Source organism: Zootoca vivipara, chromosome Z2 (genome assembly GCF_965207765.1).
Source record: "Zootoca vivipara chromosome Z2, rZooViv2.hap1.1, whole genome shotgun sequence".
Lineage (NCBI taxonomy): Eukaryota > Metazoa > Chordata > Lepidosauria > Squamata > Lacertidae > Zootoca > Zootoca vivipara.
The window spans coordinates 4,258,971-4,286,641 of NC_142585.1; the positions used below are offsets into that span (position 1 = coordinate 4,258,971).

The 27,671-nt window shown below is 53.1% G+C and overlaps 1 protein-coding gene across 2 annotated transcripts in view; it reads right to left on the reverse strand.

Moving 5' to 3' along the window:
• SHROOM4 (shroom family member 4) overlaps nucleotides 1-27,671 on the reverse strand; it is a 60,234-nt gene continuing 32,563 nt past the window's right edge. Inside the window, exons 3-11 of one of the 2 annotated variants that reach the window (XM_060270516.2) lie at nucleotides 25,988-26,122; nucleotides 18,631-20,758; nucleotides 16,832-16,896; nucleotides 13,613-14,245; nucleotides 11,657-11,763; nucleotides 10,323-10,584; nucleotides 6,110-6,293; nucleotides 4,815-5,090; nucleotides 1-2,553 (exon numbers count right to left, since the gene is read on the reverse strand). In XM_060270516.2, the coding sequence (XP_060126499.2) occupies nucleotides 2,284-2,553; nucleotides 4,815-5,090; nucleotides 6,110-6,293; nucleotides 10,323-10,584; nucleotides 11,657-11,763; nucleotides 13,613-14,245; nucleotides 16,832-16,896; nucleotides 18,631-20,758; nucleotides 25,988-26,122 (4,060 nt within the window). In that variant the 3' untranslated portion in view covers nucleotides 1-2,283. Of the gene's footprint in view, nucleotides 2,554-4,814; nucleotides 5,091-6,094; nucleotides 6,294-10,322; nucleotides 10,585-11,656; nucleotides 11,764-13,612; nucleotides 14,246-16,831; nucleotides 16,897-18,630; nucleotides 20,759-25,987; nucleotides 26,123-27,671 lie in introns of both variants that reach the window. The other variant, XM_088665205.1, reaches the window with a different exon arrangement.

Sequence of the window (27,671 nt, forward strand, 5' to 3'; positions counted from 1 at the left end):
TTTCATATCTACACTACTTTATATTTTTAGGAGGTGGGACTCAAAGCAGGTTACAACCTAAATTAAAACATCAAATAAAACGATCCAGAAGAAAACATTACAGAAGAAAGTCAAATATAAAGTATACATTCAAAGCAACACATAGCTATCAGGAAGCTAAGATATCTACATTAGGAACAAGGGGGTGGGGTGGGGAGGAAGATCAACATTGGCACCTGCTGCTCCTGTGGATCCTGCTGCCTGAGGTGGTCACCTCACCTTGCCTCATGGGTGGGCCGGCTCTGCCTTTTACGCAGGCAGGGAACAGGGGGCCCCATCAGCACACGGTGGTAGTGGGGGCCGAGGCTGGCTGTATTGGGGGAAGCCCTTTTCAATAATAATGCAATAATTTCATTATTTATATGCTGCTCATCTGACTAGGTTTCCACAGCCACTCTGGGCAGCTCCCAACAAAATATTAAAAAGACAGTAAAATATCAAACATCAAAATACAGGGCTGTCTTCAGATGTTTTCTAAAAGTTATGTAGTTCTTTATCTCCTTGACATCTGATGGGAGGGTGTTCCACAGGGAGGGTGCCACTACCGAGAAGGCCTGGTCCCCTGTAACGTTCAGGAGAGGGACCCGGGTGTCCGAGGCAGAGACACTCCTTCAGGTATACAGGGCCGAGGCCGTTTAGGGGTTTAAAGATTCCCTTGCTTTGGATCCAACACTTTGAATTGTGCTTGGAAACATACTGGGAGCCAATGAAGATTCTATAGGACCGGGGTTATATGGCTCCGGTGGCTACTCCCAGTCACCAGTCTGGCTGCCGCATTCTGGATTAGTTGTAGTTTCCGGATCACCTTCAAAGGTAGCCCCACGTTGAGCGCATGGCAGTAGTCCAAGTGGGAGATAACTAGAGCATGCACCACTCTAGTGAGATAGCTGGTAGACAGCTGCCCTGGACACAAAATTGACCTGTGCATCGATGGACAGCTGTGAGTCCAGAATGACTCCCAGGCTGCGCACCTGGTCCTTCAGGGGCACAGTTACCCCATTCAGGACCAGGGAGTCCTCCACACCTGCCCGCCTCCTGTCCCCCACAAACAGTACTTCTGTCTTGTCAGGATTCAACATCAATCTGTTAGCCGCCATCCATCCTTGAACCGCCTCCAGGCACTCACACAGGACCTTCACCGCCTTCACTGGTTCCTCTGATTGCCTCTGGGTAGAGCTGGGGGGGCTCAGCATCAGATCAAGGAATCAGCAGGCAATCTGCAGTGTGCAAAGGGCTTGCTGCAGCTCCCCAGGCCATGAGGGACACACACACACAGAGGGAGGGAGGGAGGGAGGGAGGAGGATCTGCAAACAGGTCCTCGGCTTTTCCCCAACAAGATTGTGCAGGAAATGAGCAGAGCTCAAAACAACTCAAAATGGCAACTCCCCAGCAAGAGATCTCGATATGGGGAAAGACGAGGGTTTTTTTTCCTGCCCTTGAACTTGGCAAGAGAAACTTTGGATCGAGGTGCTGGGAGGGGAATGAGAGGAAGGAAGCAAATGGAACAAAAGGAACTGGGAAGCATGTAGGGGGGGCTGTTTCTGTGCTTGAATCCTCCCTCCCACAAAAAAACCCCACCCTTGCAGAGAAGCCACTTCCAGGGGGCAGGGGAAGGAGCACAGACTCCACAACACATCCTAAGCTCAGCATACCAGTGAGAGGTGCAGGACATGTCGCCCTCAAGGGATGTGGCTGACGTTTGTGTTGGCCCATCCCAGTAACCCCACCCCCACCCCCCTCAATTATCTCAGTGAAGGAAAGCTAAGATAGGAATAAATTAATTGTGCGGCAGGAGGCAGGAAAGGCGTGCAAGGTGAAGCCAGGCCTTGGAATAAGCAGTGGGTGCCAGAGGATTATGCTGCTGTTTAGGGGAGTTTCCTTGGCTGGGTGGTTGGTGGCTCCAGAGGGGAGAAGATGGCTGCCTCCCTGGGAGTCCTCATCTCAGTGGAGCTCCAGGAACCCCTCCCTCGCCTTCCCGAGCAGCGGGTGTCAATGTCTTCCTAGCAAAGCACACTTTGGTTGAGCCCCCAACCCCAGCCATGGAAGAGGAGGTTGTGGGGATGCAGTGATCTGGCCTGGCAATCTTTGGCAACAATAACTGTCCTGAGAGCAAGAAGGCACTGTGAGCAGAAAGCAGTCTCCGAAGGAAGGCACCAGCTGAATAGCAACTGGTACAGTTGGAGAGGACCCTGAGGGTCCTCTAGCCCAGGCCCCTGCGATGCAGGAAAGCCCAGGTGGCTTTGGTTAGTACTCCCTGGGTCCCCTGCGCAGGCTCTCCCGCAGGCAGCGCAGCTGCTCCTCGCCCAGTTTGATCTTGTCCTCCAGCTGCCGCTGCTGAATGGCAAGTGCCGACTTCATGCGCACAAAGTGATGGTAGTCCTGCAGCTGCTCCGCCGGCAGGCAGCGTGAGACACTGGCGAAGACCAAGCGCTCCCGGCGGGAGACGTGCTCCTGCAGCTCCTTGGCATCCTCCAGCTGTCCCATCAGCTGCCGCTTCTTCTCCAGGAGGGCCACCTTGATTTGGGGGAGGGAGAAGAGAGGGAGCTGTCAAAACCCAGAGCAGGAAGACCAGGAAGCAGGCACAGGACACCCAGGCGCACATGCCCACCCTCAACAACAGCGTAGTGCAACAGCAGCAAAAAAGCTAACGCTCTTCTAGGCTGCATCAACAGAAGTCTAGTGTCCAGATCCAAGGAAGTCATAGTCCCACTCTATCCTGCCTTGCCCAGACCATACCTGGAATACTGTGTCTAATTCTGGGCTTGAGGGCATCCTGAGCAAGTTTGCAGACGACACCAAATTGGGAGGGGTGGCTAATACCCCAGAGGACAGGATCACACTTCAAAATGACCTTAACAGATTAGACAACTGGGCCAAAGCAAACAAGATGAATTTTAACAAGGAGAAATGTAAAGTACTACACTTGGGCAAAAGAAATGAAAGGCACAAATACAAGATGGGTGACACCTGGCTTGAGAGCAGTACATGTGAAAAGGATCTAGGAGGAGGATCATGATTCTATGATTCTATGATTTTCTATGAAAAGGATCATGATTCTATGATTCTATGGGTGCTGAGGAAGGCAACCAACATGATCCAGGGTCTGGAAACTGAGCCTTATAAGGAACAGCTGAGGGAGTTCGGTATGTTTAGCCTGGAAAACTGAGAGGAGATATGATAGCACTTTTCATATATCTAAAGGGTTGTCACGTGGAGGCTGGAGTGAGGTTGTTTTCTCCTGCTCTAGAGGGGAGGACCCAAAACACTGGCTTCCAGAAGTTACAAGAAAGGAGATTCTGACTAAACATCTGAAAGAACTTTCTGACAGTAAGAGCTGTTCAACAGTGGAACAGACTCCCTTTCCTTTCTTTCCTTCCTTGGAGGTTTTTAATATCTCATACAATCAGAAAGGTCTTCCTAATGTTTAGACAGAATCTACTTGCCTACAATGGGATTGGGTCCTGCCCTCCAGAGGAGGATAAAACAAGCTTGCTCCATCTTCCATGGGACAGGATATCTCCTCTCACATCTCTCAATCTCATCTTATCCATGCGCAACACTCCCAACTTCCTCTGCTGTTCCTCATCAGGCTTGGTTTCTAGACCCTTAATCATCTTGGCTGCCACTCTCTGCACATGTTCCAGCTTGTCAATATCCTTTTTAAACTCTGGTGCCCAGAATTGGACTCCAGATGTGGTCTGTCTAAGGCAAAAAAGAGGTGGGGATGACGGCAGCAAACATCTTGGTCTGGGGACAAGGATCATAGAATCATAGAGTTGGAAGAGACCACAAGGACCATCCAGTCCAACCCCCTGCCAAGTAGGAAACACCATCAAAGCATTCCTGACAGATGGCTGTCAAGCCTCTGCTTAAAGACCTCCAAAGAAGGAGACTCCACCACACTCCTTGGCAGCAAATTCCACTGCCGAACAGCTCTTACTGTCAGGAAGTTCTTTCTAATGTTTAGGTGGAATCTTCTTTCTTGTAGTTTGAATCCATTGCTCCGTGTCCGCTTCTCTGGAGCAGCAGAAAACAACCTTTCTCCCTCCTCTATATGGCATCCTTTTATATATTTGAACATGGCTATCATAGGGTGACCCTTAACCTTCTCTTCTCCAGGCTAAACATACCCAGCTCCCTCCCTAAGCCGTTCCTCATAAGGCATCGTTTCCAGGCCTTTGACCATTCTGGTTGCCCTCTTCTGGACACGTTCCAGCTTGTCAGTATCCTTCTTGAACTGTGTTGCCTAGAACTGGAAACAGTACTCCAGGTGAGGTCTGACCAGAGCAGAATACAGTGGTACTATTACTTCCCTTGATCTAGACGCTATACTCCTATTGATGCAGCCCAGAATTGCATTGGCTTTTTTAGCTGCTGCATCACACTGTTGACTCATGTCAAGTTTGTGGTCTACCAAGACTCCTAGATCCTTTTCACATGTACTGCTCTCAAGCCAGGTGTCACCCATCCTGTATTTGTACCTTTCTCCTTTTTTTTTTGCCCAAGTGTAGTACCTTACATTTCTCCATGTTAAAATTCATCTTGTTTTCTTTGGCCCAGTTGTCTAATCTGTTAAGGTCATTTAGAAGTGTGATCCTGTCCTCTGGGGTATTAGCCACCCCTCCCAATTTGGTGTCGTCTGCAAACTTGCTCAGGATGCCCTCAAGCCCATCATCCAAGTCGTTGATAAAGATGTTGAATAAGGCTGGAGCTCCCAAACAGGAGAGAGGGGCCTTTCAGAGCTGCATTTCCAGAGGTTGCCACCTGCCCCGTACCTTCTCCTCTTCCGCAGTGGCATCCAGGTCCAGGCTGCTGAGGGCATTCTCCACCCTTGCCAGCCGCCCAGAGAGGGACAAGAGGAGGTTGACCACCTTCTCCAGGTCACCGATGAAGAGGCGGAACTTCTCGTATTCATGCGGCTTGCAGACCCCCTTGACGTGGCTCTCCACCTCTCTGCCCAGCACCATATTGGCATTCATGTCATCATGCAAGCCCCGCTGAGCCTCCTGCAGCACCCCCAGCTTCCGACTGATGCTCTCAATCAGCTGCACCTGGAGGCGGGAGAGATTGCAGTCGGGGTGAGGGGGCAGTTAGGCGGGGGCAATTGCCAGGCGGCTATGGGAAGAGCCTGGCTGCGGCAGAATCGGGCCAAAGGGGCCCCATGTAGCCCAGCATCCCGGCCAACCAGTACCCAATAAATGGGGGAAGCCCAAAAGACGATCAGGAGCCTAGCAGTAGCACTCTCCCCACCTGTCATTTCCAGCAACTGGGTGTCACCTCAGAGGCATACTGCTCTGGCTGGTAGCAACTGGTACAAGCAGATTATACCAGTGAATTCCATCCATTTGCAGGGTTCAGCTTTGGGCAGCGCAGGGCTTGTGTAGAACTGCAATTGTTTTGCACATGGGCATAGGAAGGGGGGCAGGAGGGGGCAATTGCCCCCCCTAGAAGCAAAAGGCTAAGGGGAGCAGCGTGGCAGCCCCAGGCGCCCGCTCCTGGCGCGAAGCTCCAGAGGCGCGCGGGGAGCGTAAGCGGAGGAGCGCTAAGCAGGAGCGGGGAGCGTAAGTGGAGGAGGCAGCCACACGCTCGCGTTCCCCGCGCGCCTCTGGAGCTTCACGCCGGGAACAGGAGCTTGGGGCCGCCTCCTCGGAAGACCTGGGAGGCGCGGAGGAGGCAGCCATGGGCTTGCGTTCCCCGCATGCCTCTGGAGCTCCGCTCCCGGCGCGTGGGGCTGCCTCCTCAGAAGAGCTGGGCGGGCGCAGGCCACGTAGCCCCGCCCACATTCCCACTGTGGCCCCTCCCCTCCCCTCCCGCCCCTTGCCCCCCCTAATTTTGATCCTGGGTACGCCCCTGGTTTTGCAGCAAGCACATACTGTCCTAGTGATGAACAGAAATGGTCCAAATTCCCAACTCGACTTTTCTAGCCACCACCCCACCCAAAAAAATACAGGAGCCACTTGCTGGGGCTAAGTTGGACTCAAAGTGCCTAGACCATTCTGCCCACTAATCCCCAAGCAGCTGTGCAGGGCCTGGAAATTGAAGCGGAAAAGCCCACCTGCCACCGGCTCACCTTCTTCCTGGCCAGGTCGTGGTCCACCTCTTCCTCCTCCGAACTGGCTCCAGCTCCCTCAGGCAACTCCTTCATCTTGTTCAGTAGCTCAGCCTTGCCAGCCGACAGGTTATAGTAGGCAGAGCCGGAGGAGTTGGGGCTGGCAGATCCCACACAGGTTGGGGAGACGGGCTGGCTGGTTTGCCTACACCAACAAAGAGCATTGTGGGAGGGATGGCTCCAAAATGGAGAGGAGGCCAAGGCAACACTGTCTGCCTTCACATGACCATCTTGGCTGTGAGTCTTGGAAAACCTGCTCCTGCCTTGCAGGTCTTTCCCACTTGGCCTGGAAAGGCGGTGTCTGGACTGACTCCAGCTACAAAAGCTGTGTCTGGACTGACTCCAGCTACAAAAGCTGAGGCTGCCCAAAAGACTCCTGGGCTGGGGTAACATTTGGGCGTTTTGTTGGGGTGTGTTGTTGCTGTGGTTGATACTAATTTCCTGTGTTTTTATTTTAGAGCTTGTTATGATATATGTGGACAATGTTCAACCATTATACAATACACAACCATTTTTTGGTGTTTCATTTATTGCAGAGGTCAGCAACCTTATCGAAGGATGGGCACGTCAACGCTCTGTCCGTCAGAGGATGGACCAGAACGTGTCTGCATGCACGCTTTTCTGGGTCGGAGGAGTGCCCATGTGTGTGAGCACACGCTATTTCTGGGCCTCCTCCGACCCGGAAGTGCGCCAGAAATAGCATGTATGCATGCGCACAGGCACTTCTCCGCCCCGCACGTGTGCACACATGCTATTTCCGGCCCACATCCAGGTCAGAGGAGCACCCGTACGCATGTGCATGGGCGCCATCAACCCAGAAGTCCGTCCCCGTGCCGCACTGCACTGGTAAGAGTGGGCAGCAGGGGGGGCAGCAGTGGTCACCATGGACCAGTTAGAAAACCCTTGTGGGCTGCTACCGTGTTTCCCCCTTTTTAAGACACCGTCTTATAACTTTTTTTCCTCAAAAAAACACACAGTGTCTTATTTTCAGGGGATGTCTTTTTTTTAAAAAAAATTATTACTGTTTTTATTACAGTACTTGTAAAATACAGTATTACAACTTGTGGCGGGCTGGACCGTGTGTGTGCGCACACACACACACACATACACATACGCCCATGCCTTCCCTCCCTCCCCGCGTTCAGATGGAGCAGGCTGGGCTGGGGAGGGGGCACCCCGTCGACACTGGGTCTCAGCTTGCGCTGAGGGGCCGCAGCCACCCTGTCAGGAAGGGCCCCTATCCCGGGGTGTCCATGACCGTGCTGCTAATGTGCCACCGCCAAGCAGCACAGAGGAGTCCTCCTCCTCCTTCTCTTACTGCTCCTTCTCCCTCCTCGCAGGCTCTCTGCTCCGCGGCGCTGCTGGGCTCTCGAAGCGTTCTGCACTGCAGCAGCCGCCGGTTCTGGGCTGCGGAGAGAGCAGGCAGGGCGAGCACACGCAACCTGCGGGAATTGATGCGCTCCCGTCTGCGGCGCGTGCAAATGGCCCGGTAGGTCGGGTCTCCACACAAGGCGCCTTCGCCGCCGTAGCTGCAGGCTTCCCGCCGGGGCCGCCTGCAAAGCGCCGCGCCGAGGCTCCCCGGGAGAAGGCGTGCAGGGGCTGAAGCCAGAGGCAGCGGGGGGCATATTCCGGCCCCGGTGATGTCAGGCCTCCCCATGGGACCGGGACCGGGAACGGGACTGGGGGGGGGAATCTCGCTCAGCTTCGTCACTCTCCCGGACAGCAGCAGCAGCGAGAGGAGTGCACGCTCGTCCCTGGCGTCACAGCCTCAAGCGCAGGCTGGGGAAGAGGAGGCGAAGGAGGCGCGCTCAGTGCGGTGGGGGCTGAGGCATGGTGGAGTGCTCCGAGCCTCTGGGAGCCGGCAGGAGGAGGAGGAGGCTTGCCGGGTCGTCACCCAGCAGCGCGCGCAGAGCACCCCGAGCCTCCGGCAGCCAGCAGCAACAACAACAATCCCAGAGGCTCGGGGCGCTCCACGCACGCTGCTGGGTGACGACCCGGCAAGCCTCCTCCTCCTCCTGCCGGCTCCCAGAGGCTCGGGGCACTCCACCATGCCTCAACCCCCACTGAGCGCGCCTCCTTCGCCTCCTCTTCCCCAGCCTGCGCTCGAGGCCACGGTGCATGCAGCCGCCTGCTGCCCAGCCTTTTTGTTCTCCTAACCCCTCCGTCTTGCCTACCTCGAGCCTCACATTGTTCGCCTCTTCGCCCGCAACTCCATCCCGAGACGCGGAAAGCTGCTTCGCGCAGCGGCATCCGCCAAAAAGCAGTGTGACTCTCGCGCCCCCTCTCCTTCCCCCCCTCAGGAGTCCAGCGCAAGGTCCGGCACTGAGCTCTGCCTGCGGGGGCCCCGGAGGATCCGCGCACACCCTTGCCTCCCCCTCGGTGGCCCTGTTCGGCGGCAGCCCACGCCGCTTGCCAGACATCCCTCTTCGCTGTGACTTCTTTCTCTGCTTCTCCTCCTCTTGCCAGCGTGCTGGGTCCCACTGGCTGGCTGGGGCACTCAGCGGTCTCGCTCCGCGGAGTATGGCTTATTTTCGGGGTATGGCTTATATTTCCTAAACGCTTAAAATCCTGCTATGGCTTATATTATGACTACGTCTAAAAATAGGGGAAACACGGTACCGGCCCATGGGCCTTAGGTTGCTGAGCCCTGATTTATTGCTTATGACTACCTATGTTATGTTGCAGTTATGTGTTTTTTTAACGTGAGCCGCCTTGAGCATGGTTTGGACTATGGAGAGGTGGCATACAAATAAGATTATGCATCAATGTATACATAAAACTGGTGGCAAGACGCTACACATGAAAAATACTGGAAGGGCAGGAGATGCCGTGTTGAAGTGGGGGGGGGCATCAAGACCTGCAAAACTGAACATCTTTCAGGAGAAGAACTTTGAGCGTTGCGTGTGAATGGCAGACAAGCAAAGTCATGGTAACGAATCGGCACCATCTTAAATATAAAGAAGTCATGCTGCTAATGGCTGCCAGCAGTATAAAAATACGCTGCCCTTCAGCTCTTGTTATATCATGCATTATATCATACATATCATGTATCACTGTAAGCCCCTTCCAGCTCTACAAATCCTATTATTCTATGAATTCTCAATATATTTACAATAAAACAGCAACAGTGGTGGGGGTGGGGAATAAGGGAAGTCACAGACAGCCATGAGGGGTCCCAGGAGGTGCATCAGCAGGAGGGAAACCCCAGGGAGACCCCCGGCTCACACCCCCACAGAGGCTGAGGCTGTTCCTAGTTGCTGAGTTTGTTCCTATACATTCATATCCTACTCTTTGATTGTGGTTTGCACTACTTTCTACCCCTCCCACAACTGATCCTCACAGCAGCCCTGTGAGGTGGGAGCTGCATCACTCAGTGGGGCTCTGAATGTGGGTACCCCATGCCCACTTTCAGATCCCCACTAAGTGAGGCAGCTCCCTTTTTCTCACGCCCAGGGACACGGTGGCGCTGTGGGTTAAACCACTGAGCCTAGGGCTTGCCGATCAGAAGGTCGGCGGTTCGAATCCTCGCGACGGGGTGAGCTCCCGTTGCTCGGTCCCAGCTCCTGCCCACCTAGCAGTTCGAAAGCACGTCAAAATGCAAGTAGATAAATAGGGACCGCTCCAGCAGGAAGGTAAACTTCCGTGCGCTGCTCTGGTTTGCCAGAAGCGGCTTTGTCATGCTGGCCACATGACCTGGAAGCTATACGCCGGCTCCCTCGGCCAATAATGCGAGATGAGCGCGCAACCCCAGAGTCGGTCACGACTGGACCTAATGGTCAGGGGTCCCTTACCCCACGCCCTGTTCCTTCCTCAAGGCTCAGAGCCATCCTTCCCCCACCTGGTGGTCCTCCAGATGTTAATGGACTTCAGTTCCCCTTACCCGCTCCTGCCCACTGCTCAGATGGTAGAGCATGAGACTCTTAATCTCAGGGTCGTGGGTTCGAGCCCCACGTTGGGCAAAAGATTCCTCATTGGACTAGATGACCCTCATGGTCCCTTCCAACTGTACCATTCTATGACTCTATGCTGGATGAGGCTGGTGGTGGGCCCAGGTGGGCTCCTGGCAGGAGAAGGATGCTCTGTGCCAAGGGCCCACATAGCCCCCTGGCCCCCAGATCTTGCTGCCCTACATAACAACAGTTTTGGGGGATGCCATTGCAGTTGGTATGCCTACCTCGCCGAGAGTCCCACAGCACCAGCCTGAGGGGGCCAGTCGTGCCCCTGCCACAAAGCACCCTCACCGGGGGAGAAGAGGTCCCCCATCACTTCCGCTGCGGTCACCAGACCCAAGGTGGGGCTGAGCACTCCGGCTAGGGAGCGGTCCCTGCCTGCCACATCCCTCATCAGCTCCTCTGAGTTCAGGCGAAAGGGGGGCACCGGACCCACCATACCTGGGTGGCAGGCATCTCCTTCAACCCCCTCTAGCTCCTTGGAGGCTGTGAAGGGGGGAGAGAGGGAGAGGGAGGGAGGGAGAGAGAGAGAGAGAGGGAGAGGGAGAGGGAGAGGGAGGGAGGGAGAGAGAGGGAGAGAGAGGGAGAGAGAGGGAGAGAGAGAGAGGGAGAGGGAGAGGGAGAGGGAGGGAGGGAGAGAGAGGGAGAGAGAGGAGAGAGAGAGAGAGAGAGAGAGAGAGAGAGAGAGAGAGAGAGAGAGAGAGGAAAAAAACCATTTCAGGCGGCAGCATTGCTGGAGAGATAATAATGATAATAATAATAATAATAATAATAATAATAATAATAATAATAATAATATTTTATTTATACCCCGCCCTCCCCAGTCAAAAACCGGGCTCAATAAAACATAAAAACAATTAATTAAAATACAGATTAAAATACAATGTTAAAATTTAAAGTGCAGCCTCATTTCAAGTATTCCATAAATCCAAGCCATGAGGGAGGAAAAACACAGGGGTCAGGCTGAGTCTAACCCAAAGGCCAGGCGGAACAGCTCTGTCTTGCTGGCCCTGAGGAAAGATGACAAATCCCGCAGGGCCCTGGTCTCCTGTGAGAGAGCGTTCCACCAAGTTGGGGCCAATACTGAAAAGGCCCTGGCCCTAGTAGAGGCCAATCTAGCCACCTTATGGCTCGGGATCTCCAGAATATTGTTGTTTGTGGACCTTAAGGTCCTCCGCGGGGCGTACCAGGAAAGGCGGTCCCGTAGGTACGAGGGTCCCAAGTCGCATAGGGCTTTAAAGGTCAAAACCAGCACCTTAAACCTGATCCTGTACTCCACCGGGAGCCAGTGCAGCTGGTAAAGCACTGGATGAATGTGATCCCGCGGCCGGGACCCTGTAAGGAGCCTCGCCGCGGCATTCTGCACCCGCTGGAGTTTCTGGGTCAGCTTTAAGGGCAACCCTGCGTAGAGCGAGTTACAATAGTCAAGCCTGGAGGTGATCGTCGCATGGATCACTGTGGCCAGATCAGGGCGAGAGAGGTAAGGGACCAACTGCTTGATACGGCGGAGATGGAAAAAAAGAGGCACAGACACCTGCAGAGGGGAAGCAGAACTCACCAAGGCTGGAGGGGCTGGCTGACACCGACTCGGGGGTCCTGCTGGCCGATCCGTCCTTCCCCTTTTGCCATGGGGGCGTTGCTGCCTCCTCCAGGGAACATGCAGGCCTTTAAGCACAAAACCAACCAGACACCCGGTTAAAGACAGGTGAAATGGCTTCAAGCTCAGTGGTTTTTCTACCTTTTCCTACCTGGCCTGGGAGGGAGGGCCCCCGGACTGACTCCAGCTACAAAAGCTGAGGCTGCTGAAGGAGCACAGGACAGCAAGCAAGAAAACACCTTAAAAGTAATTCCAGTGCGGTGGCTTTTTGGAATAGGAAAGTCCCGGTGCTGGGAAGACCTCAGGTATGGCACCTGTTTCATCTTTAAGGGGAGGGAACGCCAAAAGAGATGTGTCCCTAAGTAATTTTTGTAGATTTTCCAAATTTTTACCAAATCAGCCACATGAAAACAAATTTAATACTAATTTTCTGAAAATTGCTTTCCTGCACTCCGTTCATAAGGTTCCACTTATTGCTGCATTATTTCCCTGATTATTTCTAATTCACATTCCATTCCTTACCATTAACCTTATACTACAATAGTTTTTTTGTTCTTTTTAAAATCATTGCCCTTAACCACCAGCCATCCACCTGCCAATTCCTGCACCTAACCCTATATTGTGTGGAATTGGACCTCTTGATAAGATGATAAGAGTTGGAGCCCGGCAACATCTGGGATCACCCTCCCCTGCTCACAGCTTCTGGGTTCAGGCGAAATCTTGGGAGAGGTCCACAAGATGTCACCTGAACACAGACACAGCTGGTGCCTCTTCTTGCTTCTTTGGTGGGGAGAAGTGAGGAGAGGAAGCGACTTCTGGCGAGATCTCACGCATGCCATTTCTCCAGCAGTGGTCAGGTCGAGCGTCACCCACAGCAGCTTCAGAGATGTGAGAAGGGGCAGCAGTAGCGAAACTTCACAAGATCTCACCAGCAGCTGACACACACCACATTACCTTGCTTCTCCAGCTGCCACCTGAGGCGGATGTCTCCGTCCACCTCATAGTTGGGCCAGTCCTGCCACCAGGGTCCCCATCCACACTACTAGCCCACATGAAGTTACTTGCCACAGGGGCGTACCCAGGATCAAAATTAGGGGGGGCAAGGGGTGAGGGCAAGGGGCGGGAGGGGAGGGGAGGGGCCACAGTGGGAATGTGGGCGGGGCTACGTGGCCTGCGCCCGCCCAGCTCTTCTGAGGAGGCAGCCCCACGCACCGGGAGCGGAGCTCCAGAAGCATGCAGGGAACGCGAGCCCATGGCTGCCTCCTCCGCGCCTCCCAGGTCTTCCGAGGAGGCGGCCCCAAGCTCCCGTTCCCAGCGTGAAGCTCCAGAGGCGCGCAGGGAACGCGAGCGTGTGGCTGCCTCCTCCACTTACGCTCCCCGCTCCCGCTTAGCGCTCCTCCGGTTACGCTCCCTGCGCGCCTCTGGAGCTTCGCGCCGGGAGCGGGAGCCTGGGGCTGCCACGCTGTGCCCCTTAGCCTTTTGCTTCTAGGGGGGGCAATTGCCCCCTCCTGCCCCCCTGCCTACGCCCATGATTTGCCATGAGATTCTTCCTCTTCTGCACCACATTCTGACCCTCCTGCTGCTTTCTGCCCCCATCCCAACAAGTCCACTCACTGTAAAGCCTCTTGGTACACGCTGGATGGGTTCAGGCTAAGCTTAAAATGGGGCACAGACTGACTGTCAAGGGTCATCTAGTCCAACCCCCTGCAAGGCAGGAATCTCAGCTAAAGCATCCAAGACCAGATGGCCATCCAACCTCTGCGTAGAAACCTCCACCACTGATCCTGCTCTCTCCTGCCCAGCTAGTCTCTCCTGAAGCCACCTTCCCTACTTCCCTGCCCCTCTGTACAGACCACCCCCCCATCCCACGCCTGCAACCTGTGAGCCACAAGAGGCAGGAAGCAATGCACTACTTGCCTGGATGACCCACTCTGGCTGCTCCCATCTGGCGCTGCCCACTCTGGGGTCCGGCGTGGCGAACTGTCGTAATGATAGGGGGAGTGGGGGACTTCCTGAGGCCTGGGGCTGAGCTGCTGGCTGGCCTCACCCCACAGCTGCTCCAGAGGCAGGCTCTGAGACCTCTGCCGTGCCACCTCACTGCTGCTCTGGCTGTAGGTGCGGGCTTCTTCCAGGTGGGGGTGGGGGCCAGCCTTGGGGGGAAGCAGGTGGCTGTGGGAGGCACGGCGGGGGCGGTATTTCTCCCAGTTTGGTGGTGGGGGCCGTGGAGGGGGCGGGCCCTTTTGCTTGGCGGCCCGGGGAGAGTCCAGCCGGGTCTCCTCCTCCAGCTTGGCCAGGGGTGCTTCTTGCCTCTCCCTCCCGGAAGCACCAGCCTGCTCTGCACAGAGGTGGCTCTCTGAGTAGGCCCTTTCGCGCAGGGGGTGTCTGTGAGGGCTGGCAGGGTCCTCTTTGTGGTCCGGGTTCTCTGCTGCTCGCCCAGGCCTCTTGCTGTCCCAGGTGAGGCAGGGAGGGTGCGATTCTGCCTCGGAGGCCTCCGAGCAGGTCCAGAAGGGGCTGAGCCTGGCAAAGCCCACCTTGTGTTGTGCGAGTTCACTGCAAGGAGAGTGAAAGAAGAGCAACCTGCGGCAACATTTCTCTGGCAGAACTAGGGACATCCCGTTCCCCACCAGGAAGCTTGTCCTGTGTTTGATCTCCCACAGAAGTCATATACACGTCTGCACCTTTCACCTTGAGCCAAATTACAACCTCTCCGCTGAACCTACACTGAATAGGGTGGGACATACTTCTGAGCAGGCTCTATCCTATATAATAATATGCAAGTGTCTCTGCGTCCAGTTTTCCCGTGTGTCCCTGGGTTACTGCGCATGTGCCCCAGAGACTCCCCCCCCCTCTGCCTCCTCCAACTGCCGCTCCCGGCCGGACACCGCCTCACTGCAGGGCACGTGAGGGAAGCGAGGGTGGAGGCCGGCGGAGGCCTCCTCCTCACAACTCTCCCTGGCCCGTGAGAGGAGCGGCGGGAGGCCGCGAAGCAGCAGCGGCGAGGTAGGCATTTGTGTCCCCCGTCCTTCCTGTCGGCGGCTGGAGGAGAGGAAGGAAGGAGGAGAAAGCAGCGCTTTCTCCTCCTCCATTCCTGTCTCCCTGCCGCCGACAGCAAGGACAGGTCCCAGGGTTCGGAGAAGCGCTGTGCAAGCGCTTCTCCGAACCCCAGGATTCTAGCGCCCGTTATTGAACGGGCTGAAATACACTAGTTTACAATAAAGGAATAAACGCATGATGCCTTTCTTAAGAAATGGCTGCTGCTGAAGCAAATGGATTGTTGATATTTTCCTTAAAACTACAGGAAGGGCTTCGTATGCCAGCTTCACCATTTCCTTCATTTGGTGCTGGAATTTTATTTTCAGGATAAACAGGACTCTGTTTTTGCCTGTACACACAGACACCACTTTTAATTGTTCTCTGAGGCGTGGAGGGGAGGAAGAAAGAAAAGAAGGACATTCCAAGATCAAATCAGAAACTGGGATGGCTTCCATCATTCCAGGACTCTCCCCGGAAAATCGGGAAGTGAGTGGCAGCAGCCCCTGCAGACAGGACCAGCCCAAGGCATTCTGACGGAGTGTGGTGGAGTCTCCTTCTTTGGAGGTCTTTAAGCAGAGGCTTGACAGGCATATGTCAAGAATGCTTTGATGGTGTTTCCTGCTTGGCAGGGGCGTTGGACTGGATGGCCCTTGGGGTCTCTTCCAACTCTAGGATTCTATGATTCTATGATTCTATGACACCTGAGGCGAACCACAGAATGGCACTAGGAAAGACAACCCCCCACATACACACACCCCATCCCTTGTGTTAACACAAGTTCTGCCTCAGCATCTCGGGAAGAAGCTTCTGACAGGGGGTGGGCTTCCAAAAGGCCAGCAAGGGTGAGTTGCTCTCTCCCACCTTCCTGGGTTGCTACAGCCGTGGGGCAAACCCTTTCCGCCAGAAGGAAGGTTGCTCTACACCCTGCCCCAGCTTGTTCATGTGCGACATTCCTGGCTGTGGTGGTTTCGACGCTCAGTTCCCATTCCCATTCCTGCCAAGGTTACTGGTGGGTGGTGCTGGGCCTTCAAAGAAAGGCCCTCATTGATCTTGGTTGTGGTGAATGCCAAGGGTGCCATGAGGAAGTGGCGCCTCTTCCCCAGAGCAAGTTGGACTGGGTCCAGCCCCAGCAGCAAACACACAGGGCTCAGCAGAGGTGGGAAGGAATGGCTCTCCTAATGCTCCAGCCAACAAGAGCAATGCCAGCCTGAGAGCCTCATGCAGCTTGGGGTGGGTGCCGATGACAGAGAAGGGCCTGGCATCTTGCAAGGAGCCCCCCCCCCGGCAGGAGCACCTCACAGACACCTGGGGGTGTCCAGTGGATCAGGAACTGCTGTCCCACGAGAAGAAAGTTGGGAAAGAGAGGCGGAGAAAGAGAGTTGTACAACAGAAGGAAAAGTGGAAAGAGGGAGGGGGTATGGAGTGGGCAAGGGATGGAGTGGGGTGAAAAAACAAAATGAATTTTAATACAGGATGTCTAAAATGGTTTGGAAACAGATTGTTAAAAGGAGCTGGCCAAAGTTTGCAGGAAATCGCCAATCAGGGGAAGGAGGGGGGAGTTTAAAAAATGTTTTAATAAATTAAATAGTGATTTTAGTAAGTAAAAATTCGGGAATATTTTTTAGGGAAATTACAGGCTAAGGGGTTTAGTTTAGAGATTTGATTGAATATTTTTTGGATAAAATTTTATGCAAGATTAAAATAATTGGTTAAGTGATAATTAATATTATGAATTGTACTTGATATGAGAAAATTGCTGAAGTGGGGTGTAAAATGAACTCGGGGAGGGAGGGACGGGGAAGCCGAAGTTATGTCAGTGAATATTGGATAAGATTTAAAGAATTTTTTTCTTTTCTTTTTCCCCCCTTTTTTGCTCTTTTTGTCTTTTTCTTTTTTTCCTTTTTTCTTGTGCTCTTTTTCTTTATTGTTTCTGAGGTTAATAGATTATGTTATGATGATGTGAATAATGTTTAAATTGAAAATCTTCAATAAAAATTATTTGAAAAAAAAGGAACATTGCCGTTTTTCCTGCTACCCCACCCCACCCACCTGCGGGCACCAACATCAAGCATTCCTTGCCAACTCCAGGCACCACCTGCCTACCTCATTGATGGGCTCATCGTCTTCCTGCTGGGTGCAGGAGGCTCCCACTCACCCATGGAAAAGTCCTGGGGGGAAAAGGAACAGAGGCTGAGGGTGGAGGCGGGAAGGGCCAACCCACCCATGAAGGCAACTGCCTCCGGCTGCAATATCCTCAGGAGCAGCAGATCCCAAAGCCAAACTTTCTCTCCCCACACTTCCCCCCCCCCCGATGTCAATCTTCCCTCTCTTCTTCCCTGAAACAGAGGTAGGCCTAATTCTCGGGTCTGCCTCAGGTGCCAAAATGTCTTGAGCCAGCCCTTGCGGGGGGGGGGGGGTCCTGGAATCCACCAGGCAATGATGAAGACTCTCCTTGGAATGGCTGACCACGGTAGTAGTCCTATGACTGCCCTTCACCTTGACATGAGACTTCTGTTGATGCAGCCTAGACTAGCATCAAATCAAATCAAATCAAATCAAATTTTATTAAACGGTCACAGACCAAAACGACTCTAGACTAGCATTAGCTTTTATTTTTATTTTGCTGCTGCTGCTGCTGCTGCTGCTGCTGCTGCTACACCACTCTGTTGACTCACATGAAGTTTGTGGTCTTCTAAGACCCTAATATCCTTTTCACATGTACAGGGTCCATATAATATAATCATAGCGTTGGAAGGGTCATCTAATCCAATCCCCTGCAAATGCAGGAAGCTCAACTAAAGCATACAGATAGAATCATAGAAGTGTAGGGTAAAAGCACCACTTTATTCTGCCTTGGAGGGAAACCACCTAGAGACCTGTGTCCAGTTCTGGGTGCCACAATTTAAGGTTATTGACTAGCTGGAGCGTGTGCAGAGGAAGGCAGCCAAGATGGTCAAGGGTCTGGAAACCAAGCCTTATGAGGAGCCCTTGAAGGAACTGGGGATGTTAGGCTGGAAAAGAGGAGGTATCCAAACCTCTCCTGCTCGAGGATAGGGCCCAAACTTATGGCTTTAAGTTACAAGAAAGGAGATTCCAACTAAACTTCAGGAAAAACTTTCTGCCAGTAAGAGCCCTTTGACAGTGGAACAGATTCCCTTGGGCGATCTCTTAGGAGAGATTGGAAGGCCACATGGGCGTAGGCAGGGGGGGCAGGAGGGGGCAATTGCCCCCCCAGAAGCAAAAGGCTGAGGGGCGCAGGCGTGGCAGCCCCAGGCTCCCGCTCCCGGCGCGAAGCTCCAGAGGCGTGCGGGGAGCGTAAGCGGAGGAGCGCTAAGCAGCGGGGAGCGTAAGCGGAGGAGCGCTAAGCAGCGGGGAGCGTAAGCGGAGGAGCGCTAAGCAGCGGGGAGCGTAAGCGGAGGAGCGCTAAGCAGCGGGGAGCGTAAGCGGAGGAGCGTTAAGCAGCGGGGAGCGTAAGCGGAGGAGGCAGCTACAGGCTCGCGTTCCCCGCACGCCTCTGGAGCTTTGCGCCGGGAGCAGGAGCCTGGGGCCGCCTCCTCGGAAGAGCTGGGCGGCGCAGGCAATGTAGCCCCGCCCACATTCCCACTGTGGCCCCTCCCCTCCCGCCCCTTGCCCCCGCCCCTTGCCCCTCCCTAATTTTGATCCTGGGTACGCCCCTGGAAGGCCATCTGCTATGGATGCCTGAGTGGAGATTCCTGCCTTCCCAAGGGTTGGACTAGATTACGCTCACGAGTCCCTTCCAAATCATTCTATGATTCTATGACTTGTTCCTTGCACAGTGAGCCTTTTTGGGAGGCTGGCTAGTCGGATGAGCAGGACCTTCGCCACATTCTCTCCCAGTCCTGCAACAGACCACACCCACACCCACACCCACACCCTCTTACCGCTAGAAAGGTCTTCCTCGCATGCCACGGTCTCCCCTCCTCCGAGAACTTGTGCTGTGCTGGGCAGCAGCAGCAGTCGCTGCAGCGATTCCAGGCGTGCGAGTGGCAGTGGTGGGCCCAGTGGCCAGGTGCTGCCGGCATGTTCCTGTGATGAGATGCGGAGCACCGATCCCCATAGCAACAGGTTTCCCGGGCTGCACGTGGGCAGGGAATGGGGCGCCAGTGATCACAGTCTCCCCCGCACTGGGCCAATGGCTTGCAAAAGGCAGGCCCCTCTGGAAGGAAGTCCTGGTAGGTGTGGGGTGGCGGGGGCTGCAGGAGCCTGTAGGGCTGGTCCACAGAGTGGCGGCGCTGGTCCCTGTGCTCAGAGCTGGCTGGCTGGAAGGAGTCCTGGCCCACCATCCTGGGGAGGGGTACACCCACGGGCCTGTTGTTCTGGCAGCCGAAGCCCCCAGAGGAAAGTGGTCTGCTGGTCTCCTCGAAGAACTTCCTCCGGTCGGCGAAAGGCAGGAGGCCAGAGTCCTCAGGGGGCGGCAAGGGGCTCCCAGAATCAACCACCTGCTGGCTCTGACGGTGGAGCTGCAGCTTGTGCTCCGGTGACCACCGCCAGCGGCCCCCTCGACTTCCTCCAGGTGGAGGAGCTCCCTGGGACTTCTCCTGCTCTGGCAGAGGGACCTTCCACTTGCTGCGGCTGGGAAGACCACCGTCCGCTGCAAGGACACTCAGCTCAGAGCCCCAGCGCCTGGGAAGCAGCACTCTAGGCTGAGTCAAGCCAGGAGGCTGGCCCTTGGGCAAGGGAGGCGGAGGAGAGTGGGGTAGGGAAGGAGGGGCAGGGGGGCTGCCGGGGGGCTCCCCCGCCTCCTGGCTTGACTCCCCCTCCTCCAACAGCAGAGCAGAGCCCTTCGCCTTTTGCAGCTGCGCTTTGCGCCACTGGATCTCGTTCCGCAAGTTGGTAGCAAAGCGGTCGCTGCGCCGGCGCATATGGGCCGAGCGGTGCTGAGACGAGCCCCCCTTCCTGCTGCCCACGGTGCTTCCTTCCCCCTCCTGCCCCACCTCTGCTGATACCTCCATGCTGGGCGCCTCCTTCAGGCCTGTGCTGGCGTCTCCAGTGGGCTGCAGAAGCGGGGAGGATGCCAGTTCGACACTCCTGGGTCGTTCTGGCCTCATGTGGCAGCGGCTGCTTGTGGAATGGGCCTGGGGGCGTTGCGCCTTTCTGGGGGAGTCCTGACTCTGCTGGGCCCCTGGGGTGCTCCTTTGCTCCATGTGCAGCGGAGACACAGTCCAGTGGGAGCCCTCCTGGGGGCAGGAGACGTTCAGAGCCTGCAGCTGGGCCGCCAGTAGGTGCTCTGGGGCACTGTGACGATGGCTCAGTGCTCCAGCCCAGCAGGCCTTCCAGTGGGGCGGGCAGGCACCCTCGGGGCTGCCTGGCTTGGTCATGAAGGGGTCCTGGCTGCCCAAGGGGTGCTCCCCACTGCTCTCCTCACCCGGAAGGGAGCTGGCCCTCTGGGCTTCCTTCTCCATGGGGGTGGGCTGGTCGGCATGAGAACTCAGCAGGTAGTAATGCTCTGTGGGCGACTCCTTGCCCAACTCGGGGTCCCTGCCTCGTACAGAAAGGAGCGTGTCCGAGGTCCAGCGGGCCTTGAGGTGGGGGGAGTCCTTCCTATGGCCGTCTGTGTTGGTTGGGGGTGGGTTACAGGCTCGCAGGCTGTCCTGCCTCACTGGTGGCTGGGGAGGGGCGGACACAACAGCTCTGGGAGAGCTGGGGAAGTGACTGTCCTGAGGGCAGGGGGCTGTCCTGGCACTGGGGGCAGGCCGGCTGGGCAAGGCATGTAGGCCCACCACTGCCACAGCTTCACCACTGGTCTGCAGGTAGCGGGGGTCCGGTGAGAGGCCTTCAGGGACACCGCCGTCCTCAGACCGCAGGGCGGAGTCGGAGGCGTTGGAGCTGGCCGAGAAGGAGCTGTAGGCAGAGTCCCGCTTGTTGTGGTACATGGTCTGGTCAATGGGAGAGAGGCTGCCCTCGTAGTAGGTCTGCCCACCCTGGTCCAGGCTTTCCATGCTCCCGAGGGAGCTAATCTTGTCTGTGCTGCAGTGGCGAGCGAGGGGGTTCCAGGGCAAGGGAAGGTCACTGCAGGGAGAGGGGGGAATCCAGGGTGGATAAAAATCAATGATTTTTTTTAAAAAAAATAAAAAGAAATCGGATTTTTTTTATTTAAATCGGATTTTCTTTATTTAAATCGGATTTTTTTTTAAAATAAAATGCTTTTTGAGTAAAATATATTACCACCCAAAGGTTATTCCATCATGAAATAAAGATTAGTTTTTTAATTATGTAGAATAAGGTTGTATATGTTTAATTTTGGGGGTAAATGAATTCCATTAATCCATTCACAATGTCATGCTCTTCTAGAGGTTTTTGTAAGATTATTGGGCAGTTTCTCTGCCTGCAAGATATTATCACAGATGCTTGGTTTACTTTTGCAGTTCTCAAAACTGAATTTGACTCAACAAAGATCACATGCCTCTTCTTCACAGCAAAAATGTTATAACATGAACAGAGTTGAGAAAAAGACCTTAATCCTATTGTTCTACAAACCTATGAATACAGAATCAACCCCTTAGGTGCTAAGTTTCAAGAAGTTCAGTGAATAGAATAGAAACAATATTTTTCTGATTGTTTGGAGTGGACAGTATTTAAGTTTCTCATGTGTAGGCTGGGCTGACAGTCTAAGTTTCTTAATATATATATATATTGTTCTTGTTCAGCCAAATTACTTAACAAACATGGATGTTTGTTTAAGCAAATAACATATGCTGTAATGTTATTGTTTCAGTTGAATAAATCTATTTAAATTATTATTAAGGTAATGATTATTTTTCTCCTTCCTAAGTACAACAGTAAAGTTGTCCAAATACAGTATGAATGATTAACCTATTAAACTGGGGATAAAAAAAACTAATATGAAAAGTTGTTATTCTAAAAATCTTAATCTACCAGCATATTAAAGTTATACCAGCAAGGATTAGTCTTTATGTAGAAAACTATGATTTAAATCAAGCCTTACTGACTAGTGATTTAAATCGTGATTTAAATCAGTTTGATTTAAATCAAATCCACCCTGGGGGAATCCCTCATTAGGAGGTTCTAGGCAAAAGTACCTGTTGCCAAGTCCCTTTCTTATTCATTTCTAAGAATATTTGCATACTGCTCATTTATTTAATTATTACATTTATTCACTTGAAGATCACAGGGTGGCTCACAACAAAATGGAAACACAAAATACATAACAAAAAACCACAACCAAAACCCTCCATTGAAACGAATCGAGAAAATTGGTTTCCTCCCAAGAACTTTGCCCAAGAAGGGGAGACTGGAAAGTCTGACAAAGGATACTGACGAATTGGAATATGTCCAGAGGAGGGTAACCAAAATGGTCAAAGGCCTGGAAACGATGCCTTATGAGGAACGGCTTAGGGAGCTGGGTATGTTTAGCCTGGAGAAGAGAAGGTTAAGGGGTGATATGATAGCCATGTTCAAATATATGAAAGGATGTCATATGGAGGAGGGAGAAAGGATGTTTTCTGCTGCTCCAGAGAAGCGGACACGGAGCAATGGATTCAAACTTCAAGAAAGAAGATTCCACCTCAACATTAGGAAGAACTTCCTGACAGTAAGAGCTGTTCGGCAGTGGGATTTGCTACCAAGGAGTGTGGTGGAGTCTCCTTCTTTGGAGGTCTTTAAGCAGAGGCTTGGCAGCCATATGTCAAGAATGCTTTGATGGTGTTCCCTGCTTGGCAGGGGGTTGGACTGGATGGCCCTTGTGGTCTCTTCCAACTCTATGATTCTATGATTCTAAGTAGCCAGTAGTTAGCATTTTCAAATCCAGGGAGGATTTCTTGCCTGAGTGGTTTCACCACTGCCTCCTTGAAGCGGGCAGGGACCACCTCCTCTCGGTTATTAACCACCTCCCTGGCCCAGCCAGCTGTCCCTCCCCTGCTAGTTTCTATCAGCCAGGAGGGGAAAGGGTCCAGAGCGCGAGTGAGTGCCCTGACCAATCCCAGCACCTTGTCCAGGTCTTGGAGCCTTACTAACGGAAACTCATCCAACACAACAGGACGAGACTGTGCTCTGGACGCCCCTTGAGATCCATCTGCTGTTAACAGTGGCGTCAAGATCCTGGCAGATGTAAACGGTTTTATCCGATGCTTTGCAACCCAATCACAGTGAGCTACTGTTAGATCCATCAGACTGTAAGACCCAGAAAAGCCTTGCCAGGCACCATAATGAGGATGCAATGGAGGCAGCAGAGTATGCCTTCAGTGCTAGTAGGTAGGCTTTGTGATGAGCCCTCACCAGTGTTCGATTGCAGTCTACTAGAGTTTTCCTCCAATCACGTTCCAGCTGTCACCCAGGGAGGAAACAAACTGAGAGGGTTTCAGGGGTGATTGTGTCAATGGGCCAAGTCACCCAGATGTTCCACAAGTCAGCCAGAACATCAGTCATATCAGCCAGAAAGTCCCCCAGAGCTGTCTAAAAGGTAAAGAAGGTAAAGGACCCCTGGACGGTTAAGTCCAGTCAAAGGCGACTACGGGGCGTGGCGCTCATCTCGCTTTTCAGGCCGAAGGAGCTGGCGTTTGTCCACAGACAGCTTTCTGGCTCATGTGGCAAGCATGACTAAACTGCTTCTGGCACAACGGGACCAACGGAAACCGGAGCACACGAAAACGGTGTTTGCCTTCCCGCCGCAGGGGTACCTATTTATCTACTTGCACTGGTGTGCTTTCGAACTGCGGATTCAAACCGCCAGCCTTCTGATGGCAAGCCCCAGAGGCTCAGTGGTTTAGACCTACTCTCTCACCAGAGCTGTCTGGAAACCTATTAGATCCATCAGCTTCCGAGGGCAGACCACCCTCATCCGTCCACCACCTCTGCAGAGGGGGAAAGGTGCTGAAAGCCTAGACTTCAACAGGAAGTGATCTATGACATGGGATGGATGTCAACGTCCCCCAATTTCAGATCACCTTCTTCCTGCCAATGACATGTTGGGGCAGCCCCATGGTCGTCATAGCAGCCATGAAGTCCCAAGTGACCGCAGAGCCAACTGCTTTGGTACAGATGTTGAAGATTCCACCTCAACATGAGGAAGAACTTCCTGACAGTAAGAGCTGTTCGGCAGTGGAATTTGCTACCAAGGAGTGTGGTGGAGTCTCCTTCTTTGGAGGTCCTTAAGCAGAGGTTTGACAGGCATATGTCAAGAATGCTTTGATGGTGTTTCCTGCTTGGCAGGGGGTTGGACTGGATGGCCCTTGTGGTCTCTTCCAACTCTATGATTCTATGATTCTAAGTCCCCCAACACCAGCAGTCTAGGAGTCCTCAACACCATGCCTGAGCATGGGTGTGTGTGTTTTTGCCAAAATGTCTTGGGCAGGCCCTGACAGCGCATCAGAAAATTCAGAAACGGCAAAACCCAGCCTTTTGGCAGCTTGTGCACCCCTCCCCACTCCAGCCTGGAGGGCGTTGGCGGTCCTGCCCCCTTTACTCAGGCAAGAGGCCTGCAACTCATTACCTCCTCCCTGCTGGCAGCCAGGGCAGCTCCCAAGGCACCTCCCTTCCTGTAGGGAGATGAGCTCAAACCAAAAAAAGCATCTGAGGCATTGAGGGGGGGGAATGCCAGGCAGGAGAGCTTCAGCACAAAGCCACTGCCATGTCCCACACCCAAGCAAGGATGGTTGTGCCACAGGAGCAACTCCAGAGCCCAACCCATGAGCAAGCAGTGGGTGGGTGTGGAGGTGGCAGCAGGGTATCGCAACTAGTAAGGAGCAGCCAAACTCACACCCTCCTCCTCCTCCTCCTCCTCTCTGTTCTCATACAAGGACCCTATTTGAGGATAATTTGGAATCAGTTTTCCAGATGTTTCTGTGTCCAATTCTGGGCACCACAGTTCAAGAAGGATACTGACAAGCTGGAACGTGTCCAGAGGAGGGCAACAAAAATGGTCAGAGGCCTGGAAACGATGCCTTATGAGGAACGGCTTAGGGAGCTGGGTATGTTTAGCATGGAGAAGAGAAGGTTAAGGGGGGATAAGATAGCCATGCTCAAATATATGAAAGGATGTCATATGGAGGAGGGAGAAAGATTGTTTTCTGCTGCTCCAGAGAAGCGGACACGGAGCAATGGATTCAAACTTCAAGAAAGAAGATTCCACCTAAACATGAGGAAGAACTTCCTGACAGTAAGAGCTGTTCGGCAGTGGAATTTGCTGCCAAGGAGTGTGGTGGAGTCTCCTTCTTTGGAGGTCTTTAAGCAGAGGCTTGACAGCCATATGTCAAGAATGCTTTGATGGTGTTTCCTGCTTGGCAGGGGGTTGGACTGGATGGCCCTTGTGGTCTCTTCCAACTCTATGATTCTATGATTCTACGAGTCATCCAATCCTCACCCCTGCAAAGCAAGTATCTCAGCTCAAGCATCCATGACAGGTGGCCATAGGGCCCATTGCCCTTGACCACTAGCCATCCTGGCTGAGGCTACTAGGAGTTGGGGGCCAATAGCTTTATCCCTGTGATCTTTGGACAAAGGACAGTGCATCACATTCCATCCCTACAATATTATAATTCCCTGAGAGAAAGAGCCCCGGGTGCCCCCCACCCCACCCCCCTGCTGCCATGGGGAGAGAGGTGCTGCCAAACCAGAGGGATGCCCAAGCACCCACATTCCTGTGGAATGCCCTCCCATCCGATGTCAAGGGGATGAGTAATTACATGTCTTTTATGAGACATCTGAAGACAGCCCTGTATAGGGAAGCTTTTTTTAAGATTTAATGTTTTACTATGTTTTTATATATGCTGGAAGCCACCCAGTGTGGCTGAGACAACCCAATCAGATGGGTGGGTTACAAATTAATAATAATAATAATAATAATAATAATAATAATAATAATAATAATAATAGGGACCCAGGTGGCGCTGTGGTTAAACCACTGAGCCTAGGGCTTGCTGATCAGAAGGTCGGCAGTTCGAATCCCTGTGACGGGGTGAGCTCCCGTTTCTTGGTCCCAGCTCCTGCCAACCTAGCAGTTCGAAAGCACGTCAAAATGCAAGTAGATAAATAGGAACCGCTACAGCGGGAAGGTAAACGGCGTTTCCATGTGCTGCTCTGGTTTGCCAGAAGCGGCTTTGTCATGCTGGCCACATGACCTGGAAGCTATACGCCGGCTCCCTTGGCCAATAATGCGAGATGAGCGCGCAACCCCAGAGTCGGTCACGACTGGACCTAATGGTCAGGGGTCCCTTTACCTTTAATAATAATAATAATAATAATAATAATAATAATAATAATAATAGCCAGTCAGCCACTCACCTGGGGTCGCAGCCTGAGTGCCAGGAGAGGCTGAAGGCATCGGTTGGGAAGTGCATGTTGGTGTCAGCCTCAGTCCGGACTTCGGAGACCTTGGCCAGGTGCCATGAGTGGGGCCTGATGAGAGGCACAATCCTCCTGTGGAGCAGATCGAAGGGGGAGGAAATGAGCCAGAGGAAACAGCAGGCAAACCTCACCTCCCCCACTGCAGGAGAAGCTCCTGCTGGGAAGCCTCTGTAAGGGCCATCAGAAGGCCAGGCGAGCTGCACATATACACACAGCAGGAAGAACCAGCTGGCTGGCCAGTAGTACATGTGAAAAGGATCTAGGGGTCTTGGTGAACCACAAGCTGAACATGAGTGAAGCTGAACGTGAGTGATGCAGCAGCAATCTCCAGGCTGCATCTCCAGAAGTTGAGTGCCCAGGTCAAAGGAAGTCCTAGTCTCAATCTATTTTGCCTTGGTCAGACCACACCTAGAGTCCAGTGTCCAGTTTTGGGCTCCACCACTTGAGAAGGATATGGACAAGCTGGAAGGTGTGCAGAGGAGACTGGCCAAGAAGATTGAGGGTCTGGAAACCGAGCCTTATAAGGAGCGGTTGAAGGAGCTGGGTATGTTTAGCCTGGAAACGAGGATATTGGGAGGAAATAGAGAGGAGATATCTGAAGGGCTGTCCCATGGAAGATGGGACAAGCTTGTTTTCTTCTGCTCTGGAGGGCAGGACCTGATCTCATTGATTTAGGGAGACCTTTCTGACAGTAAGAGTTGTTCGGCAGTGGAACAGTCTCCCACGAGAGGTGGTGGGCTCTCCTTCCTTGGAGGTTTTTAAGCAGAGGTTGCATGGCCATGTGTCAGGGATGTTTGGCTGGAGATTCCTGGGGTCCCTTCTGACTCTACAATTCTAGGAGTCTAAGATACTCTCTCTCTCTCTCTCTCTCTCTCTCTCTCTCTCTCTCTCCATCTTTTTCTCACCCACTCAAACACTTCTGTCTCTTCTCTCCCACACCCAAAGCCATCTCAAGGCGCATGCCCCGCCACTGCCAACCCACATGCAAAATTTATACAAAATGTGCTGTTAGGCGGGTCTGGAGGTTGGCCAGAATTAAGCAAGAGCTCGTTCTGGCAGGCAGCATGGGGGCGGGTGGGGGGATGCCATGCAGAGATTGGGAGCTGGGAGCCTTTGTATGTAGCTGCCACCCCCTGCAGAGCCCCCTCTCCGGGGATGGAGAGATTCGTATAACTTTGCTTGCTTGCTTGCTTTTTGCCCTGGCATTTTCTCTGTGAAAACCTATAACTTTGGAAAGGCTGCTTCTCAAGAGTATAATGACTCACACCAAACAAGATCACTAAAATATATAAGAGTGGAGATAAAAATTGTTGGAAATGCCATAGTAAAATAGGAGATTATATACATTGCTGGTGGGGTTGTGAAAAAATTAACAAATTTTGGGGAGAAGTTTATGAAGAACTGAAAAAGATGGTAAGGGTTACCTTTCAAAAAAAAAAACAGAATATTTTCTATTAAGTCTTCTACCGGAAAACTTTCCGGAGGACAGGAAGAACATTTTTCTTTATGGCTGAGCAGCAGCAAGAGTGCTCATAGGTCAAAAATGGAAAAAAGAAGAGGCACCTAATGTAGCAGAATGGCAGATAAAACTGGTGAAGTTCATGAATTTGGATAGAATGAC